Source organism: Pezoporus flaviventris, unplaced genomic scaffold, assembly GCF_033815535.1.
Source record: "Pezoporus flaviventris isolate CSIRO_AGI_PZ_B2104156 unplaced genomic scaffold, CSIRO_AGI_Pfla_v1 ptg000006l, whole genome shotgun sequence".
Classification (NCBI taxonomy): domain Eukaryota; kingdom Metazoa; phylum Chordata; class Aves; order Psittaciformes; family Psittacidae; genus Pezoporus; species Pezoporus flaviventris.
The window spans coordinates 19,809,931-19,828,367 of NW_026892554.1; the positions used below are offsets into that span (position 1 = coordinate 19,809,931).

At 58.6% G+C, this 18,437-nt stretch overlaps 2 protein-coding genes across 3 annotated transcripts; one reads left to right on the forward strand and one right to left on the reverse strand.

The window, feature by feature from the left end:
- The first annotated feature begins 1,145 nt into the window (after positions 1-1,145).
- On the forward strand, positions 1,146-13,287 carry MAN2C1 (mannosidase alpha class 2C member 1). Its single transcript, XM_061447277.1, has 26 exons — positions 1,146-1,246; positions 1,535-1,660; positions 2,670-2,793; positions 3,513-3,583; positions 3,780-3,957; positions 4,328-4,517; positions 4,938-5,044; positions 5,194-5,304; positions 6,129-6,221; positions 6,647-6,763; positions 7,491-7,586; positions 7,868-8,013; positions 8,188-8,311; positions 8,833-8,954; positions 9,382-9,467; positions 9,905-10,075; positions 10,325-10,407; positions 10,562-10,656; positions 10,777-10,881; positions 11,073-11,229; positions 11,518-11,661; positions 11,752-11,861; positions 12,415-12,494; positions 12,601-12,746; positions 12,902-13,005; positions 13,080-13,287. Exons 1-26 carry the CDS (start codon positions 1,155-1,157, stop codon positions 13,195-13,197), a joined length of 3,096 nt encoding a protein of 1,031 aa, XP_061303261.1. The 5' UTR covers positions 1,146-1,154; the 3' UTR covers positions 13,198-13,287.
- Positions 13,288-14,114: 827 nt separating this feature from the next.
- Positions 14,115-18,336, reverse strand: NEIL1 (nei like DNA glycosylase 1). Of its 2 annotated transcripts, XM_061447279.1 has the most exons (9): positions 17,886-18,336; positions 17,688-17,807; positions 17,194-17,272; positions 16,090-16,189; positions 15,863-15,987; positions 15,408-15,435; positions 14,594-14,676; positions 14,269-14,467; positions 14,115-14,186 (listed from the first exon to the last, which is right to left on the reverse strand). In XM_061447279.1, exons 1-9 carry the CDS (start codon positions 18,305-18,307, stop codon positions 14,167-14,169), a joined length of 1,176 nt encoding a protein of 391 aa, XP_061303263.1. In that variant the 5' UTR covers positions 18,308-18,336; the 3' UTR covers positions 14,115-14,166. The 2 variants fall into 2 exon arrangements, with proteins under 2 accessions (XP_061303263.1, XP_061303262.1); XM_061447278.1 differs by lacking the exons at positions 14,115-14,186; positions 14,269-14,467; positions 15,408-15,435 and having other exon boundaries at positions 14,573-14,676.
- Positions 18,337-18,437: the final 101 nt, after the last annotated feature.

Here is an 18,437-nt window from a genome sequence, read left to right on the forward strand (position 1 = left end):
GTACCAAACCAGTACTGGCTTGAGCTGCTCTGCGTGTGTGTTTGTGTGTGTGTGTGTACAAGAAGAGGGCACGGTGAGGGTCTCGGGGCATTTCACTGATGAAAACCACATCTGGGATATATATTTTTCTAAGTAGAAGAGTTTAGTGCTGGCAGATGTTTAAAACAAGGGGGGAAGAGTCTCATTTTAAAGAATAAGAAGTCGGCACGGACTTCGTAATCCACGGCAGACACAACTGCACCGTCTCTCCTCCTCAAAGGAGGCAGCATTCCTTGCACAAACCCATGCTGCCAGTCCTGGAATTCCATTCTCCCTGGCTTGGGGAGCCTCGGGAAGGGCTTTGCTGCCCTTACACCTGGGGTTGTTTTCCCTGTTCAAGCCAACAGGTCATCTCCTCCTGGCACCGGAGCTTCCCATCATCCTTCCACAGGCACCAGAGCTGGGGAGCGGAGCGGGACGTGAGCGCCACTACTCATTGGCAGCCAATGTGTATAGCAGGCACATCCTGAACCGGAGCCTCCTATGGAGAGAGGGAAGCGCCCAGCGGGGAGCAGCCGCGATGTGCCAGCAATAAACTCCCCTCCTTCGCTGTAACAGCCAGGAAGGGCTCTCCCATTCCAGACGTTCCCTGCTCTCTGTTCCCCCTCCGTCTTTTCTGTCCCCGGGTGTGCGCTGGAGGTGATGCGGAGGTGACAATCTGAGACATCTGAGTGGGTGCTTGTCCCAGGAGCCGGTGCCGGCATGTGGCGGGGACACCCTCCCTTTGTCCATCCCACACCCCAGCCCTGCTCCCGCCTGTACTATAGCAGAGCTGTGCTTCTCCTTTTGCCCTTTTCTTTCTTCTTTTAACTTGCTTTTTGTACTCTGTACCGTGACCTCGGCCCACACCCGCGTGGTTTCTATACAACTGGTTGTAAACTTGACTGTAGTGCGGTATTTCCATTAAAACGCCAGGGCTGACCATTGCATACGGATTGCTCCTTCCTTCCTGCTCACGCACCGTGAAATCCGGGCTGTTCCTGAAGGGATAAAGCGGGACGGGAGGACCGGAGGCGGGTGCGGGATCGCGGGTTTCCCGTTCATTACCGAGCCCTGGCTCCTCCTCCCGAGGGAGGAGCTCGGATCTGCATGCGCAGAGCCGGCCCGCAGCCAGCATGGCTGCCCCTAAGCACAGGCGGACGGCGCTGGAGCGGGTCGAGAAGTTCCTCTCCGAGACCTACTTCACGGACTGCAACCTGCGGGGCAGGTGAGGGTTCGTCCCTGTGTCCCCGTCCCGCACCGCCACCATCCCTACCCTTCGGGGGTGCCGCACTCCCCGGGCTCACTGAACACAGCACACGCTGTGGGCTGTCCCTGGCACCGCGGTCAGTGCCGCCCAGCCCGGCTCCAGCAGCCCCTCCGGCGGGGTGGGCTGTGCCGTGGTGTTCAGTCCGCGCTATTAAGTGCTAACAGGGTGATAGGGGGAAAGCGGGGTGATGCCTACGCGCGTGCCCCGGGACCGGCCTCGTTAATGCTGTCCCATCTCCACCCTCAGGCTGTTTGGGGATCGCTGCCCGCCCGCATCCCTCTCCTGCTTCCAGACCCCGCGGCGCATCCCGTACGATGAGGCGGTGAGGCAGGAATTCAGACCGGCTCAAGTGGGGGACTCCTTCGGGCCCACGTAAGTACGGCCTGTCCGTGGGGCTGTCGCTATGGTGTGGCCAGAGCTTGTGCCTCAGTTACTTGTGTGTGTGTGTGAGTCCTTGTGAGCTCTCAATGGCAAAGAAACGGGGTGATGATCGGCTTCCCTGTTGCGTGCTTCAGGTAGAAGGTGCGTGCCAAGCAGGCAGAGGAAACAGACCAAGATGTGTCTGTGAGGAGAGGGAAGAGCCCTGTTTATCAGACCTCTGTGCTCATGGTCATAGCCATGGCTGTGACCCTGATGCTTCTGAGTGCGATCAGTGTCAGGGCTGGGAGAAGATGAGGTTTTTCCCCAGCAGTGGTCAAAGAAGTGATGCTCCTGCCTGTTCCTCTGGCGCCCCAGGAGGAGCTGGGGTCTGTGTGCTTCCTCCTGAGTGCCCTCAGCTTCCTCACCCCCTTGGGCTGTGCCTCCTTGCAGCCTGGGCACAAGCCTGCCCTTAGGGGTTAAGGACCATGATAAGAAGGGTCACAGGTCCGGGGATATTGATCCGCATTGCCCTGCCCCAGCCATAATTCAGTTCTTGGTGTGCTCTGGGTGTGCTGTCGTCTGGAAGGAGTGCACAGGAAGGATGGGGAAGCAGTTTTCCAGTCCCTGCCAGCTTGAACGAGCACGGCACCGCACTCAGCTTGGCTTTTAGCTTGCTCTTGCATCTCTGACCCTTGATGAGTTCAAAGTATCCCTTGGTGGAAGAGCAGCCGGTCAGGCCAGCAGCTCACGGTGAGGGGAAAGCCCTGTGTGTCTGCGTGGCACAGAGCAGGGCTGGCATGTGCAGGCACTGTGTGCTGCTTCAGCTGTGGATGTGTGACAGCCACCTCCCGACCACGCTGTGTCGAGGTTAAAGCAGTACAGGGACAGGCAGCATCACTACATTTGAATCCCGTCAGTGTGCTGTCCCCACTGAGCTTTTCCATGGAGACGCTGAGGAAGCGTGGTTTCCCTTGGGAGCAGGTCTCACAGAGGGCTGAGGTTGCTGCCTGTTCTCTTCCAGGTGGCAGACGTGCTGGTTTAAAGTGGAGCTGAGCATCCCACCGGCATGGGCAGGGCGGGAAGTGCACTTTGTCTGGGAGAGCGATGGGGAGGGCATGGTGTGGCGAGATGCCCAGCCTGTCCAGGTAAGGAGGCATGGATCGGGATGTGCCAGCTGTGCCAGGCACCCTGCTCTCGACAGGGTGGTTATCTCCCTTAGCCCTCTGCAGTGTGGCAGGAGAAGATACCTCCTCCTCTTTGTAGTACGCTCTTCAGAGGGATGCTGTGGGGAGCTTAAAATAACACATGGACCAACAGGAGAGCATCGAGAACATCTGGAGGTCCAGGCAGAGTGGTCACAAAGGAAAACAGGAGGATATGTAGTTGTAGGGTGGTTAGCCCCAAAGGGTAATCTCTGAGGCAATAGGAGAGCTGTCTTCAAATGAGGGAGAAACTGCTGTGCAGAGAAGGGGGGTGGTTGTGAAGAGTCTTATGTGTGGGGTGGGGAGAGGATGACTTCATGGTCTGCATGCTGTGCTGTCGGACCACAGAGGGGCTGTGGGCTGTTCCCAAAGGGTAAGCCTGGTGTTGGTGGGTTTGAGTCTGGTTTCTAAAGGTTGTCAGCTTCAGTCCTGCTCAGGTGTCCTTTTGCACCCCTGCCCTGCTCTGTGATGGTGTCTGCAGGGTTTGTGGTACTGCAGGGCAGCAGCAGCTTCTGTGCTGGTTGTTCTTGAGGGATGCTTTGTCCTACAGTCCATGGGACCAGGCTCCTCCATCCAGCTGGACTTTGCGGTGTCTTGTCCTGCCCATCGTGCTGTCATGGACCCTTGAGGACACGTGTTAAATGTGCCATGTTCCCCTGCAGGGTCTGACTAAGGAAGGCGAGAAGACCAGCTACATCCTGACAAGCAGCATGGAAGAGACTGAGCCCCACAGGTGGGTAGTGTGGGGAGCTTGGCATTGTTTGAAGCCGAGAGGCTGGGATCATACATCCTTGTCTGTATCCTGGTCCTCTGAGAAGCCGTTCAGGGGCTCTGCTTGTTCTTCAGGCCCCACCACGGGGAGGAGAATGGATTTCCCTATCTGCTTGCTTGTGATCTGCTGCCTGATGGTTTGCTGTTGGTCTCCACAGCCTGACGCTGTACGTGGAGCTGGCCTGCAACGGGCTCTTTGGGGCGGGCAAGGGCAGCATGATCGCCCCTCCAGACCCTGACAAGAGGTTCACCCTTAGCAAGGCTGAGCTTGTGGTCTTCAACAGAGATGTCTATGAACTGCTGGTGGATCTGGAAATACTGCTGGACATGGCCCAGGTCTGTGAGCTCCTTCGGTTCCCTTCCACAGCTTCATTTTATCTCTTCCTCTTGCCATTCTATGACCCATCTCCTCCTGCCAAGAGGCCCTGCAGGAGCAAATGTTTGCTGCTGCTGCTTCTGGTTGTCTGAAGTAGGGAAAACTGAACAGAGAGAAGCCACAGAGTGGCTTTTCCATCCGCTTACCTGTTAGAGGAGGGCCCGCTGGGATGGGTGTGTGTGTAACCCGGCTTTAGGAGGGACATGAGCAAAGATGTAAGGTTGTGTCTGTGGAGCAGGGCCACGGTGTTGCCTGGCGCCGCTGGCAGAGCCAGATGATGGGTGGAGCTGGCAGGTTCTCGGCGTCAGGCTGTTCTCATTCCAACCCCAGCTCCTCGGGGAGGAAAACCAGCGGGGTTCCCAGGCGCTGTGCGCTGCCAACCAGATGGTGAATGTGTGCGACGTGACGGACCCCTCCACCTTCCCTGCTGCCCGTGCCCTCGCTGCAGCCTTCTTCAGCCAGAGGAACGGCGAGAGCCAGCACAGCATCCACGCCATGGGGCACTGCCACATCGACTCTGGTGAGAGCAGCACCGCCTCCCTCTGCTGAGCTGGAGGCCAGGGCCTGCTGTACACAGGGAGAGCGGCCCTGGGGCTCCTGCACTGGGTACTGCGCCCCAAGGGAAGGGAAAGGGACCGCTGTGGTGCCCTATAGCTGGTCTGTCAGTGAGGCAGGGGAACATGTCTGTTTGCAGCACTGGTGGGCAGGTGATGAACACCGGGCTGCTGTTTTCTACCTGTTGGGCTTTACCCCTCCTTTTCCAGTCCCTGGAGGGGTTTCAGTCTCAACAGAGAGGCAGCAGAGGTGGGAGCTGGAAGCTCCAGGCTGTGTTGCTGTCAGGCACTTAGCATTTTGCTCCAGCATTCTTCCCAGCTGATCCCAATCCCAAGGGAGTTTGTGCTGGGTAATAACCTCAGTGGGACCATGCCTGTCCCCGCAGCCTGGCTGTGGCCGTTCGAGGAGACCATCCGTAAGTGTGCTCGGAGCTGGGTCACGGTGGTCCGTCTGATGGAGCGCAATCCGGAGCTCACCTTCGCCTGCTCCCAGGTCAGTGAGATCCCTCTGGGACCTCTCCTTCTGTTGCTTCTCCGGCAACTCCCTGGGGTAGCAGGGAGCATCCTGTGCAGTTGAAGGGAGGAGGGACATTGGTGTGGTTTGAGGTGGTGGGAGCTGAGCCTGATCTCTGTGCTCTGCAGGCCCAGCAGTTCGAGTGGGTGCGGAGCTGGTACCCAGGGCTCTACAAGCAGATTCAGGACTTTGTGGCAAAGGGGCAGTTCATTCCTGTTGGCGGCACCTGGGTGGAAATGGTGAGCAGCATGGTGAGCCTGGCTCACTGCACCCTCCCTCTGGGACCATAGAATCACACAATGGTTTGAGTTGGAAGGGACCTTAAAGCTCACCCAGCTCCAACCCCTGCCACGGGCAGGGACACCTTCCACTAGAGCAGCTTGCTCCAAGCCCCTGTGTCCAACCTGGCCTTGAACACTGCCAGGGATGGGGCAGCCACAGCTTCTCTGGGCACCCTGTGCCAGCGCCTCAGCACCCTCACAGGGAGGAACTTCTGCCTTATATCCAACCTAAATCTCCCCTGTTTCAGTTTGAACCCATCACCCCTTGTCCTGTTGCTCCAGTCCCTGATGAAGAGTCCTTCTCCAGCATCCCTGTAGCCCCCTTCGGACACTGGAAGCTGCTCTGAGGTCTCCATGCAGCTTCTCTTCTCCAGGCAGAACAGCCCCAATGTTCTCAGCTCATACAGGAGGTGCTCCAGCCCCTGAACATCCTCATGGCCTCCTCTGGACTTGCTCCGGCAGCTCCATGACCTTATTCTGTTCTTATGACCAGGCCTGACACTGGAGGGGGGAACAAAGCCTCTGCTGATCCTGGCTGCTGGTGGTGGTCTCCAGGGCCAGAAAACCTCAGTGTCCAGCCTAGCAAACCCACCACCCCTCTCCCAAACTCCTCATTCCCTGAGAAAGGAGCTTTGGTCTGGCCTGGCTGAGCTCTGCTCCTCCTTTGGCCCTCAGATCCTGCCTGTGATGTGCCAGGCTGGTATGACAGCAGGTGGCCATGGGGTGCTCCCACTTCCCCAGCGCCTGCCTTGCTGCCTGGGCTCCCTGTGCTTCCCCCCCAGGATGGGAACCTGCCCAGCGGCGAGTCCATGGTGCGGCAGTTCCTCCAGGGACAGCGCTTCTTCCAGCAGCAGTTTGGCCGGGTCTGCTCCGAGGTACCTGCTCTTTTCCAGCACACCCTCCCTGCACTCCACCTCTTGCTGTGTGTGAGGGCTCATCTCCAGTCTGCCTTCCAGGTTGCTCACATTGCCCTGCCTTATGCAGCTAAAGCTGTGATGAGGAAATAGGTAACCCCCCATGTAGCATAGAATCCTAGGATGGTTTGGGTTGGAAAGGAGCTTAAGATCATCCAGATCCAGCGCCCTGCCATGGGCAGGGACACCTCACACTAGACCAGGTTGCTCCAAGTTAGCACAGCCCCAGGCCTTGGTTATGTTGCGTGGAGGTCCCTAGAACCGCTCCTTACAAAACACATCTTAGTTGCCTCTGCAAGCAGGGCTCAGAGCCTGGCTGGCCATGAGCTCAGGCTGTGGTTTGGGGCCAGCGTGACTCAGGGGTGTGCGTGTCCCTCTGCTCCCAGTTCTGGCTGCCGGACACGTTTGGGTACTCAGCCCAGCTGCCCCAGGTGATGCGGGGCTGTGGGATCAGGCGGTTCCTCACACAGAAGCTCAGCTGGAACCTGGTGAACAGCTTCCCGGTGAGTTGTGCTTCCCTTCTTCCCAGGGGATGGACCTGTGGGTGCCGGGGTCCTGGCTGCAGGCCTGGGCCTGTTGGTTCCATGGGTAGAGCCAGTCCTCTGGCTTAGCTGACACAGGCTCTTCTTCCAGAAGCCACCAGTTTATGGTGGTAGCAATGTCCTGTCAGGCGTTAGCGGAGAGGAGGGACATGGTCTGAGATCCCAGCTGGGGCCCTGGCCTGCACGTTCCTCCTGCTTCCAAATGGGAAGCTGTGATTTGCGTGCAGGTCTAACACAGCAAACCCAGCCTCTCCTCTGTCCCCTGCCCTTGCAGCATTCCCCGTCCTTGTGCAACTGTCTCCTTGCACTGATCCATCAGGGCATCCTGCAGCTCTGTGGAGAGAACGTGAAGGCCCAGACTGAATCCCCCAGGAGCTCTGAAGAGCCTGTCGTCTGTGCCCTTACTTCCCTGGTGACAGAGGTGCTGGGCTCTGTTTGACAGAGCTTGTGAGGAGGTTTGGGCTTTAGTGCACGAGTTCTGCGCTGATGTGATTGGAGGGTGCCCTCCACACACACACCTTGGTGTGGGAGATGAGTCAGGGAGCCTGGAAACACTGAGCTCAGTGTGAATTCCATTTCTGCTACCAGCTTGGCCAGAGATCTTTGGGACCTGCAGGGAGCACCAGGGCTGTGCTTTAGCATTTTGGCACTGTGTGGTACAAGACACTTCCCTTTGGCTCCCCTCCAGCATCACACCTTTTTCTGGGAAGGCATCGATGGCTCCCGAGTCCTGACCCATTTCCCCCCTGGAGACTCCTATGGGATGCACGGGCGAGTGGAGGAGGTGAGTGAGGTGGCCAGACCTGCACGTGAAGATCTGAGGCTCCAGGAGAGGGCATTGCCTGGGAAAGGAGTGGGAGAGCCGGCAGCGGGGCTGGGCAAAGGCTGTTTGGGTGCTTGGCAGTCAGTTGGCTGCCTCTGAGATGTGTCTGTGCCTGATTTGGGCGCTGGGGGCTAGGGATTTGGGGCAGGACTGAGCTTTGCACCCTAAAGGCTGACCTGGCTTTCTCGTGTGGCACTGGGGCTGGGTGCCAGGGCATTACAGCTCTCCCCAAACCCCTCTAGGTGCTGAGAACAGTGAAGAACAACAAGGACAAAGGACGTGTGAACGACAGTGCTTTTCTCTTTGGCTTTGGGGATGGAGGAGGGGGCCCCACGCAGAAGATGCTGGACAGGATGAAGAGAATGAGTGACACAGATGGGCTGCCAAGGTGAGAGGAGAGCTCCCATCCTCTCTGCTGGCCAGCAGCGAGAGCAGCATGGGGCAGGACAGGAGGAGATTGAGGGGAGCACTGTGTGTTTGTGTTGGGGTTTCTGTCACCTTTGTGGTCAGGATGCACTGTTAGCCCATGTCACAGGCTCATCCCTGTGTGTCTCTCCTGCAGGGTTCAGATCTCCACTCCCGACCAGCTCTTTTCTGCCCTGGAGAAGGAGTCGTCGCAGCTGTACACATGGGTGGGAGAGCTCTTCCTCGAGCTGCACAACGGCACCTACACCACCCAGGCCCAGGTGAGTGCACGCGGGTGGAGGCAGTTGCCCCTGACCCCCAGGCCATGTGGCCATTCTCAGTTCTCTTCCCTTTGGAGGGACAGGCCAAGGGGAATGGCTTTAACCTGCCTGAGGGGAGACTGAGATGAGCTCTTAGGCAGAAGCTCTTCCCTGTGAGGGTGCTGAGGCGCTGGCACAGGGTGCCCAGAGAAGCTGTGGCTGCCCCATCCCTGGCAGTGTTCAAGGCCAGGTTGGACACAGGGGCTTGGAGCAAGCTGCTCTAGTGGAAGGGGTCCCTGCCCGTGGCAGGGATTGGAGCTGGGTGAGCTTAAGGTCTTTTTCAACCCAAACCATTCTGTGATTCTACTGCTCAGGCAGATCCAGGGTTCAGACAGTGCCCTTTAGGTCTCAACAGTGGCAGCCACCTCATAGCCAGGACTCCATAAAACAGATATATGGTCAGACTTTCTTCAAGGGGTGAGAAGGAAGCCTGGAAACAGCAGCACCCCCTTATCTTCCTTCTCTCCTTGCTTTGACACCAGATAAAGAAGGGAAATCGGGAGTGCGAGCGGATACTCCATGACGTTGAAGTGCTCAGCACCTTGGCTATGGCACAGGACGGTGGGTTCCAGTATCCTGCCAGCCAGCTGCAGCGGCTCTGGAGGTGAGGGATTGCAGGATGCAGTGCTGTGTGTGCACAGCCCCTTCCAGAAACTGGTGAGGTGTTGCCTGGTCGGGATGTCACAGGCACCTCCCCTGGCTCATCACCCATTGGAAGGCAGCTCCAAAGCCTCTCCTGGCTGGAAGCTTCATTTCTGACCTCATTCCTCACCAGTTTTAACTTGTCTGAACTTTTGTAACAATCCATCTGGTAGCCCTGAGGGATAAAAACCGGCTCTTACTCCCCAGGGTTGTGGTTTACCAAGACGAGAGTTGACAGGGTTTAAAGGATTTAAAGAATGTTATGGAAAAGAATCCTTTTCTCTCACGTGTTTGCTACTGGGGGGGATAAGGAACACTTGTTTTGTCCATCTTACAAAAGCCCTGTGCTCTCCCCTGCTTCATCACCTGGTTTCTGTTCTCTGCTTTAGGTTATTGCTGCTCAACCAGTTCCATGATGTTCTGCCAGGCAGCTGTATCCAGCTTGTGGTTGAGGATGCTCTGCAGTACTACGCAGGTGAGCCACGAGGGCACAGGGAGGTTGCAGTCCTGGGCTGCTCAGTGCTACAGGCTGTGTCTGGAGCAGTGCTGACTCAACAGGGAATTAACGGGGGGCCATGGCATTAAAAACCATCCCAACTTATGGACTTCTCTGCTTGCTGCTGGCCAGGATAGAGCCCAGCAGAGATTTGCTCCTGGCTGCTCACAGGCACTTGCAGTGGCTTCACTTTTATTACAGCACCACAAAGAGCTGGCATAGCTCTTTGGTATTATCTTGTAATAACAAAGTTTGGAGTGATCTGAGGCTTTAATTACTTACTAATAGATAGCAATAACGAATGATCAGTAGGAATTGTAGCTGAAGCGTGTGTACATTGCATGGGAGGGCCGGGAGTTCCCTGGGATGTGAGGAACTGCCTGGCTGGATCCAACTGGGGCCTCTTTGTTGCTCAGAGATCCGCAGGGCTGGCGCTGGGCTGCAGCAGGAAGCTGTGCAGTCCCTGTGCAGGGAACTGCTGGAGCCTGAAGCAGGGGATGCCGGGAGCACCCTCGTGCTGAACACTCTGCCCTGGGAACGGACCGAGGTGATCTCCAAGGCTGGGCCAGCCGGAACAGAGACATTGGGTATGTCCAACCCAGGGTAAGTCGTGTATGAGAACTACCTGAAGGAGCAGAGACACCTAACAGTGGAACTGCCTGCCCTGGGGAGGGTTTACTGACCTGTCAGATTGCTCCTTGGGGCTTCAAGTTGTTCCTGACCTATGGATGAGGAAGAGGAGGGTACACAAGGAGGTGGTAGGTCTGCTGTGAGAGCAGCGGGGCAGTACAGTGGGACTGGGGCAGATGTTGGAACAGAACCTCTTTGCTTTCCAGCTCTGGTGACAGTCCCCAGCATGGGCTATGCTGTAGTGAGGGAGCCGTTGCTGCCCCCTCAGCCTGTGGTAGTGAGGAAACTGGTAAGCACAGCCTCAGATCCGGGTACCCTGCATCAGGGGTGGACTAGGGAGAAATCCAGGGAATGCAGCCAGCGCGCACCCTGGATTTGCAACTGGAGCTCCCAGTTCCTGCAGGTGTGAGTCTGGGAAATCAGTTTCTGTCCTTTCCCCCAAGGAGGACGGGTACATTGCCATGGAGAATGGGGTGATTGCAGCCTGCCTGGATGTGATGGGGCGCCTGATCTCCCTTCAGCTGCTGGACTGCCAGAGGTACATCTGTCACCCAGTTACTGGAACTGGGCTTCTCAAACCTCTCTCAGGTTGTGTTCTCACTGTGCACCCTCTCCACTGCCAGTTCTTCTTACACTGCTCTGCTCTGCTTTGTTCCAGAGAGTCAGTCCCAGATGGCTGCCGTGCCAACCAGTTTGCCCTCTTTGATGATGTCCCCCTGTACTGGGATGCCTGGGATGTGATGGATTATCACTTGGAAACCAGGTAGGGGAGCAGCGCATGCAGCACGTGGGGTTTGACTTTGCTCTGAGGTTCATGTCTCCCTGTCAGTCCTAGCTGCAACTAAAGCTGTAACAGAGCATTCACTCTGCAGAAGTGAGTGCCTGCTGCATGGGGGGTTGGATTGGGATTTGGGAGCCTGGATCTACCACCTCTGCCTTTATCCCTTCCTCTAGGAAGCCGGTGACAACGCTGCTGAAGCCTCTGGAGGTCACCCTGGCTGGGGGCCTGCGGGGAAGTGTCAGCTTCTCTCTGCAGATAGGGAAAAGCAGCACCTTGACCCAGGAGATCCTCTTGGATGCCACGTGTCCCTACCTCCGCTTCCTGACCCAGGTTTGGCCAGTGGCTGCAGTGGGATACAAACATCGCACTGTGCAGGCAGGGCCTTGCATCTCAGTCACGCTCCCCCTCCTGTTATCTCCCTGCAGCCCCCTCCTGCTTTAGGGGAAGGCACCCTGAGGGTGGGGGTACCCCTGGGAAGAAGCCACCAGTTCATCTGTGTTCAGAGTCCAGTGGGGTTCTAGTGCACCTGGTGTACCGTGGGTGCTGCACACCGGGGAAGGACAGGAGCATCCTCTGCCCGTCAGCCCCTGTGGTGATGCCCTTCTGCTGTGCGCGCAGGTTGAATGGAAGGAGGCTCACAAGTTCCTGAAGGTGGAGTTTCCTGTGCAGGTCCGCAGCCCAAATGCCACCTACGAGATCCAGTTTGGGCACCTCCAGCGGCCGACGCACTGGAACACATCCTGGGACTGGGCTCGATTTGAGGTGGGAGGAAAGGGGGGCGCTGGCCCCAGGGCTGCTCTTGCTCCCAGGCGGTAGCTCGGTGGGGAACGTGCCCCTTGGTACCTCCTGCAGGTGTGGGCTCACAAGTGGCTGGATCTCTCCGAGCATGGCTTTGGGGTGGCTCTGCTGAACGACTGCAAGTATGGGGCATCGGCCCATGGCAACATCCTCAGCCTCTCGCTGTGAGTCGGGGCAGAGCTGCAGCAGCCCCTTTGCCTTCTGAGGTGTCTCTGGAGGTCCCGGCAATGCCTGGTCCTAAATGATCACAGTCTGTAAGGGAATAGTCTGGTATTATCAAAGTGGCAGCTGCCATCTGAGAGCTTTTGGCTGACTTAGTTACACAAAGATGCTGTAATTCCTGTGAGTTATGCTCATAAATAATTCAGGAGGGATCAGATCCACATCTGCACCAAGTAATTTTTCTGTTGCTGACATACCCCAGGAGGGGAGGCTCAAGGTGAGGCAGGAACAGCAACGTTACAGTGCATACAAAGCAAAGACAAACTCTGCACATTTCAGTTTGGCTCCATCCACCACAGGTTTCACTAAAAACCACCCTTCAAATCCTTTAGTTCTGGGGCTGCCCAGGGTCTGTTTGCTGGTGCCAGGAACAGCATGTTGGCTTCCACCTCATGGCCCAGCCTCGGGGTAGCAGGGAGGGCAATTGTTTTGCTGCAGTGCTCCCCTTGCTCTGCCCCGTGTGTCACAGCCACCAGTGTCCCCTTCTTGTCTTAGGCTGAGAGCACCCAAGTCCCCCGATGCCACAGCAGACATGGGCCACCACCAGTTCACCTACGCCGTGATGCCTCACCTGGGTGAGTGACGGGATGCGCAGTGTGGAGGGTGCTCCTGTGAGCCTCAGCCTGAGCACAGCTCTGCCTGCGCGTGTCTAGAGGCTGGAGAGAGGTTCTTGTGTTGCAGGTTCCTTCCAGGACGCTGGTGTGATCCAGCACGCCTACAGCTTGAACTTCCCCCTGCACACGGTGCCAGCCCGCTCTGCCCCATGCCCGCCCTATAGTGCCTTTTCTGTCAGCTCCCCTGCGGTGGTGCTGGAGACCGTCAAGCAGGCAGGTCCCTGGGGCAGGCATGGGGAGGGCAGAGGGGTTAAGCTGTTGGTGAGGAGCGTGGCTTGCTCATCCCTGGCTGGCAGCACCAGCTGATGGGGAGCAGCGTTTGCATGTCCTGCGAGGGCACGTGGCTGAGCTCCCGGCTGTCCCCCAAGGCTGAGGACAGGCCCGGGGCCGTGGTGGTCCGGCTGTACGAGGCACATGGCAGCACAGTCGTCGCCTGGCTGCAGACCTCGCTGCCCGTTGAGGAGGCGATGCTGTAAGTCCACATTGCAGGGCTGGGGTGGGGATGGGGAGCGGTGGCTTCACCCTCACCCGCTGCTCTCTCCCCAGCTGTGACCTCCTGGAGCAGCCGGTGGCAGCAGAACGCCTGCAGCTGGAGCAGCGGGGCCTCAGGCTCTCCTTCACCCCCTTCCGTGTGCTCTCCCTCCTCTTGGTCTTGAGGCAGTGAATGACAGCATCCATCACCCTTGTGGCAACCTGGACCAGCACCATGAGCTCAGATCCCAGCCTGAGGCTCCCCCAGTCCCAAGGAGGTGGCAGCAGCAGATTCTCACCCTCGCTGCCCACACCCAGCCTCAAGAACAGCTCTGGTCTTCAGCCCAGGACACTTGTCCCGTGCCAGCTCCTCGCCAGCTGCGGTGTGGGTAAGATGGTGGGACAGGCTGGCTGGCCCTGCACTGGCACTGCTAGGACCCCGCTGGGGCTGGGGAGAAGCAGCTTTCCACTGTCTCAGCCTTCCTCTTGTCCAGAACCTTGTAGCAAGCACGAAGACACATTCGAGTCGTTCCCCTCTCCCTTCACCTGCCCCTTGCCCTGCCCTTGCAGAAGGGGAGCACAAATGAATTACATGAAAGCAAGCTCCAGCCTGTTTTAACTTACTTCCAAGTAATTGCTCTGATCTGCCTCCTCTCTGCTGTAGCTGCCGCTCTCTTAGTGCCCTCCTCAGCAGCATCTCACTCCTGGGACCAGGGAGGCAGAGCTTACCTTTATTGCTGGAGGGATGAGGTGGAGGGGAAGCCTGCTGCAGCCCATGTGGGTAAGAGGCTGGACCCAGGGGGGCTATCCTTAAGCACAAAAAGGCAGGCACAGGGATTTCTATACAAAATACTTTATTAGTCAGCTAAAAACAGTGATCAAGGGAGGTGAGGAAGGAAGAGGCAATCCACTCTTAGGCAAAGGGAAGGACCAGAGGCCAGCATGACTGGTCCATGGCCCTTAACCCCCTCAAATACCTGAGGGCAGCAGGAGGACGCTGAATAAATCAGCACCAAGCTCAGCTCCTCCGTCCTGCCACGCAGCAGTAGCAAGCAGGGGTGAACACAGGAACAGAGCAGCCCCAGCACTGAGCTCCTCCTGTGAGCTCCTCCCTGAGCTGCTCCTGTGGCTGCTAAAAGGCCGCTGAGGGAGGCGGCAGCACTCACACTGCAGGGGCTGTGCCTGGAAGGGGAGAGCGAAAGGAGAAGTCAGAGGGTGAGGGGTGCCCCGAAGCCGCGCTGGTGCTGCAGGGAACCAGCCTCACCTCTGCCCCTGCGCGCTGGGGTCCGGCGCCTTCTTTCAGCCTTGACCTGCGCTTCGGGCTCGGGCAGGGCCGCAGCAGTGGCCACGCTCCTCCTCCTGCGAGCGCGTCCCTTCCTCGGCCCATCACCGGCCTCCTCTTCCTCCTCCTTGGCTGGCACCGGGGGTTTTGCTGCAGCCCTGGGCCGCCGCCTCGAGGGCACCTGCACGGACCCCAGAGCCAGAGTTTAGCAACAGAACTGGGCTTGGACAGAAGGATGCTGAGGAACGGCAAGGAGGAAGGAGCTCCACTGGCAGACCAGGAGGAGCCGGAGCAGGGCACAGGGAACAGGACAGCACAAGCTTCTTACCTTGGGGGTCACAGCCTCGGGGTTTGACTCCACCTGAGCGCGCTTCTTGCGGGGCGCCTGCCCTGTGTGAAAAGATGGGACCAGGTTAGGAGTGTGAGGAGAGGGGGCAGTGCCTGCACCTTGAGGGACCGGCCTGGCAGGCAGTAATGGGGACGAAGGTGCAGGCATGGAAAATTATCCTGGAGCAGCTCTGCACTGGAGCCAGGCTGAGAGAGCTGGGCTGGGTCAGCCTGGACAAGAGAAGGCTCCTGAAGGGGAGACCTGAGAGCAGCTCCAGTGCCTGAAGGGGCTGCAGGAAAGCTGGAGAGGGGCTTGGGACAAGGGATGTAGGGACAGGCCAAGGGGAATGGCTTTAACCTGCCAGAGGGGAGACTGAGATGAGCTCTTAGGCAGAAGCTCTTCCCTGTGAGGGTGCTGAGGCGCTGGCACAGGGTGCCCAGAGAAGCTGTGGCTGCCCCATCCCTAGCAGTGTTCAAGGCCAGGTTGGACACAGGGGCTTGGAGCAAGCTGCTCTAGTGGAAGGTGCCCCTACCCATGGCAGGGGTTGGAACTGGGTGAGCTTTAAGTCCAGTTCCAACCCAAACCAGTGTGGGATTCTATATCCTGCAGGTGTAATGCTGTGCCCAGGCAGGTTGGTGTGCTGGTAGGTAGGAAACCTTGATCCCATTGCCAACAGCCATCATAAGCCTGTCAGCGCCCCAGAGAGAGGGCATTTGCATCTGCCTTTGCCTTCCCGGCTTCCAGCCCTCCTGGGGCAAGAGCAGGTCCCATGGAGAGGAGAGAGGCCACTCACCTTTGGGAGCCATGGGGCCAGGCTCTCCCTGCAAGGAAGGTGACAGAGCATTGTCCAGGGTGCACCATTCTGCAGGGTGCAGAATCTGTGCCCCTTCTCCATCCCGCGGCCACGGCAGTGATGTGGAAACAGCCACGTTTCCCTGGGAGCCAGGGAAGCTGGACCTGCCCTGTGCCCTGGGAGCTCTCTCATCAGCTTCTTCTGTGAGTCCCCACCTCAGTGGCTTACCCAGACATAGGAGGGAGGGAATGGTGCTGCCAAACCAACAGAGCCCCCATCCCTGCCATCCCATCTGCTCCAGCCTGCCCACCATCCCTCAGATCCTTGGCACCTCCATACACAGCTGCCTGGCCACAAGGGAGACCCCAGTGACTCCGTGTAATGCAGGGGGGGGTGTCAGGAAGCTGGTGTCCCCTTGAAGCTGTGGTCAGGGACACCCAGCCCCAGGCTCCTACCTGGAACCAGATGGTTCTGCCGTTGCGGTCGCGCAGGGAGCTCATGCCAGGCACCAGGTAACACTGCAGCCAGCCCTTGAACGCGGCGTAGTTCTCCGAGTGATCCGGGTCAGAGAGGTGTTTCTCTGGGAGGGGAGAGGGGGAAAGGACAGAGGTAGAGAAGGAAGCAGTGACCAAGACTCCTGCTTGGGAATGGCAGGCCCAGGGCTCCTGTCCCGGTGCCTCACCCGTCGCGATGACCTCCATGGGCACGGTGTGACACAGCTCCAGCAGATCCGGGTTCTCCCGCATCAGCTTCAGCTTCTTGCTCAGTGTCAGGGAGGGTTTCTGCAGGGGGACAGAATGGGAGCGGAGTCACTGCCAGCAGCCAGATTCCCATCTCCTCTTGCCCTCACTCCCCACTTGCTCCATCACAGGCTTCAAACTGCATATTAGGACGCTCCCCATGGCTACAAAGCCCAGGGAAGGTGCAATCACACAGGAACACCAGCACTTTGTACAAACAGCACTCAGGTCTTGTTTGTTGTTCTCTGCCTCAGTAAACCAGCCACTTCCCCCACCACAGAGGCCACGAGATCAGCCATGGGTCCACTGCAGCCTTCCCCAGAGGTTTGAAGCTTGTAAAGTGTTTGTTTTCCCCTTCTCTTCCTCTTCACCCACCCCAAATACACCCGGAGGCTTCCTGACAGTGGCACCAGCACAGCTCAAGGGTATGTGCTGCTGTCACAGCTCATCAGCCCGACCACGCGTGAGCATGAGCCGGACACGTGAGGTCATGGAGCTGCTCTGCTGCGCTGGAGGGGCAGATGTGCCCAGACAGGGGCTGTTCACGGCTAAGGAATAGCCTGAGGAGAAGGATCCCGTGCAGCAAGGGTTGGAGTTGTGAAGGGAAAATGCCCATTGTTGGCATGGGAGAGACTCGGAGCAGCAAATCACCTCCCAACAGCCGTGTGAGCTGGGGGTGCATGAGCTCTGCAGGGGCCAAGGGATGATGTTCTGCCCTACTGGAGCAAGGAACCAAACATGAACTGAAACTGGCCCCTGTGCTGGAACAAGCCCGAAACAGCCAACCTGAACCACAGCTTCATACCCAGCTAAGCCCAAAGGCAGGGCAGGGCAGGGCTGAGCCCAGGCTGGGGGCTGGCAGCAAACTGAGCCACCTCCACTGCTGCTGAGCCCAGACCCTAATGGGGAACGTTCCTCAGGTCAGTGCAGCTCCCCCACAGAAGGCAAGAGGCTCCTGGAGCTGTCGAGATGTCCCAAAGGGCCGCAGGCAAAGAAATCCCAGCCTCTGGCTGAAAAACCTGCCCCTTTCTGAGGGTGTTCCTCACCTTCCTCCTCCTCTCCTGCTCCTGCTCCTTCAGGGCCTCCAGCACGGTCCGAGCCTTTTCAAAGGGAGGGATCTTCAACCTGAGAGAGTCAAAGAATTCCAGAACAGTTTGGGTTGAAGGGACCTTAAAGCTTCGACCCCCTGCCATGGGTAGGGACCCCTTCCACTAGAGCAGCTTGCTCCAAGCCCCTGTGTCCAACCTGGCCTTGAACACTGCCAGGGATGGGGCAGCCACAGCTTCTCTGGGCACCCTGTGCCAGCGCCTCAGCACCCTCACAGGGAAGAGCTTCTGCCTAAGAGCTCAGCTCAGTCTCCCCTCTGGCAGGTTCAAGCCATTCCCCTTGGCCTGTCCCTACAGGCCCTTGTCCAAAGCCCCTCTCCAGAGGACCTCAGCCCTCAGTTCTGGCACTTGCCCCTGTCTACCAGGTGAGAAGCCACCATTAAAACTCTGCCAAACTCCTGCTGCCCAAGCCTCTCCCCCCCCCCCCCCCTTACCTGTACAGGATCTCAGCACGGAGATAATTCCCAATTCCATTGAAAAACTTCTGGTTTAAGAGGGCCTCACAGATGGGCTTGTCAAAAGCTTTGTCCTCCAGGTTCTTCAGCACGTTCTCTCTGCGGGGGAGTGCATCAGGACGCTCACCTCAGCTGAAGCCGAGCTGGGGGCTCTCCCCGTGCCTAGTGGATGCTCACCTGAAGGCCTGGTACTCGGAGAGGACGCAGGGCCCGCGGCCCTCCTGCCAGGCGTCCCCCAGGCGCCACGACCCGAAGCGACGGACATCGATGAAGCAGAGGACGCGCGGGGGGCTGTCGCGGGTGCGGAACCGGAGGTGCGCATGGCGCGGGAGCTCGGCGGCGGGGCACAGCCGGAACGAGCCCGACATGCCGAAGCGGAAAACCAGCTCCTGGGGGGCACCGGCGGAGCCCAGCGGGGTCAGCGTCAGGCGCAGCTCCTTGCCCCGGGCGGTGGCAGAGATGCGGTAAGCCTCGCTGCTGAACGGCACCTCCGGGCCCCTGCCCACCGCAGAGCGCTCCACGCCGCCCGAGAACACCAGGGCGCCGCACGCCTCGTTGATGTAACGCCCGGCCAGGTGCAGCTCCGGGCACTCGGGCATGGCCGCAGGACCGGAGGGACCGGACCCGGCGGGACATGGGCACCGGACGCACCGGCGGAACGCACCGCCCCGGGGGACACGCCCCCAACCATGCCCCGCCCCTCGCTCCCCATTGGCTGCACGGCCCGCG

What these genes read in the sequence shown, in the direction of transcription:
- MAN2C1 (XM_061447277.1), top strand. Translation starts at nt 1,155, where the DNA reads ATGGCTGCCCCTAAGCACAGGCGGACGGCGCTGGAGCGGGTCGAGAAG. An exon ending in GACTGCAACCTGCGGGGCAG is followed by an intron (nt 1,247 to 1,534) that starts GTGAGGGTTCGT and finishes CTCCACCCTCAG; the next exon opens with GCTGTTTGGGGATCGCTGCC. An exon ending in GATTATCACTTGGAAACCAG is followed by an intron (nt 10,882 to 11,072) that starts GTAGGGGAGCAG and finishes CCCTTCCTCTAG; the next exon opens with GAAGCCGGTGACAACGCTGC.
- NEIL1 (XM_061447279.1), bottom strand. Translation starts at nt 18,307, where the DNA reads ATGCCCGAGTGCCCGGAGCTGCACCTGGCCGGGCGTTACATCAACGAG. An exon ending in TGGCCCCATGGCTCCCAAAG is followed by an intron (nt 14,677 to 15,407) that starts GTGAGTGGCCTC and finishes CTTTTCACACAG; the next exon opens with GGCAGGCGCCCCGCAAGAAG. An exon ending in TAAGAAGCTTGTGCTGTCCT is followed by an intron (nt 14,468 to 14,593) that starts GTTCCCTGTGCC and finishes GGGTCCGTGCAG; the next exon opens with GTGCCCTCGAGGCGGCGGCC.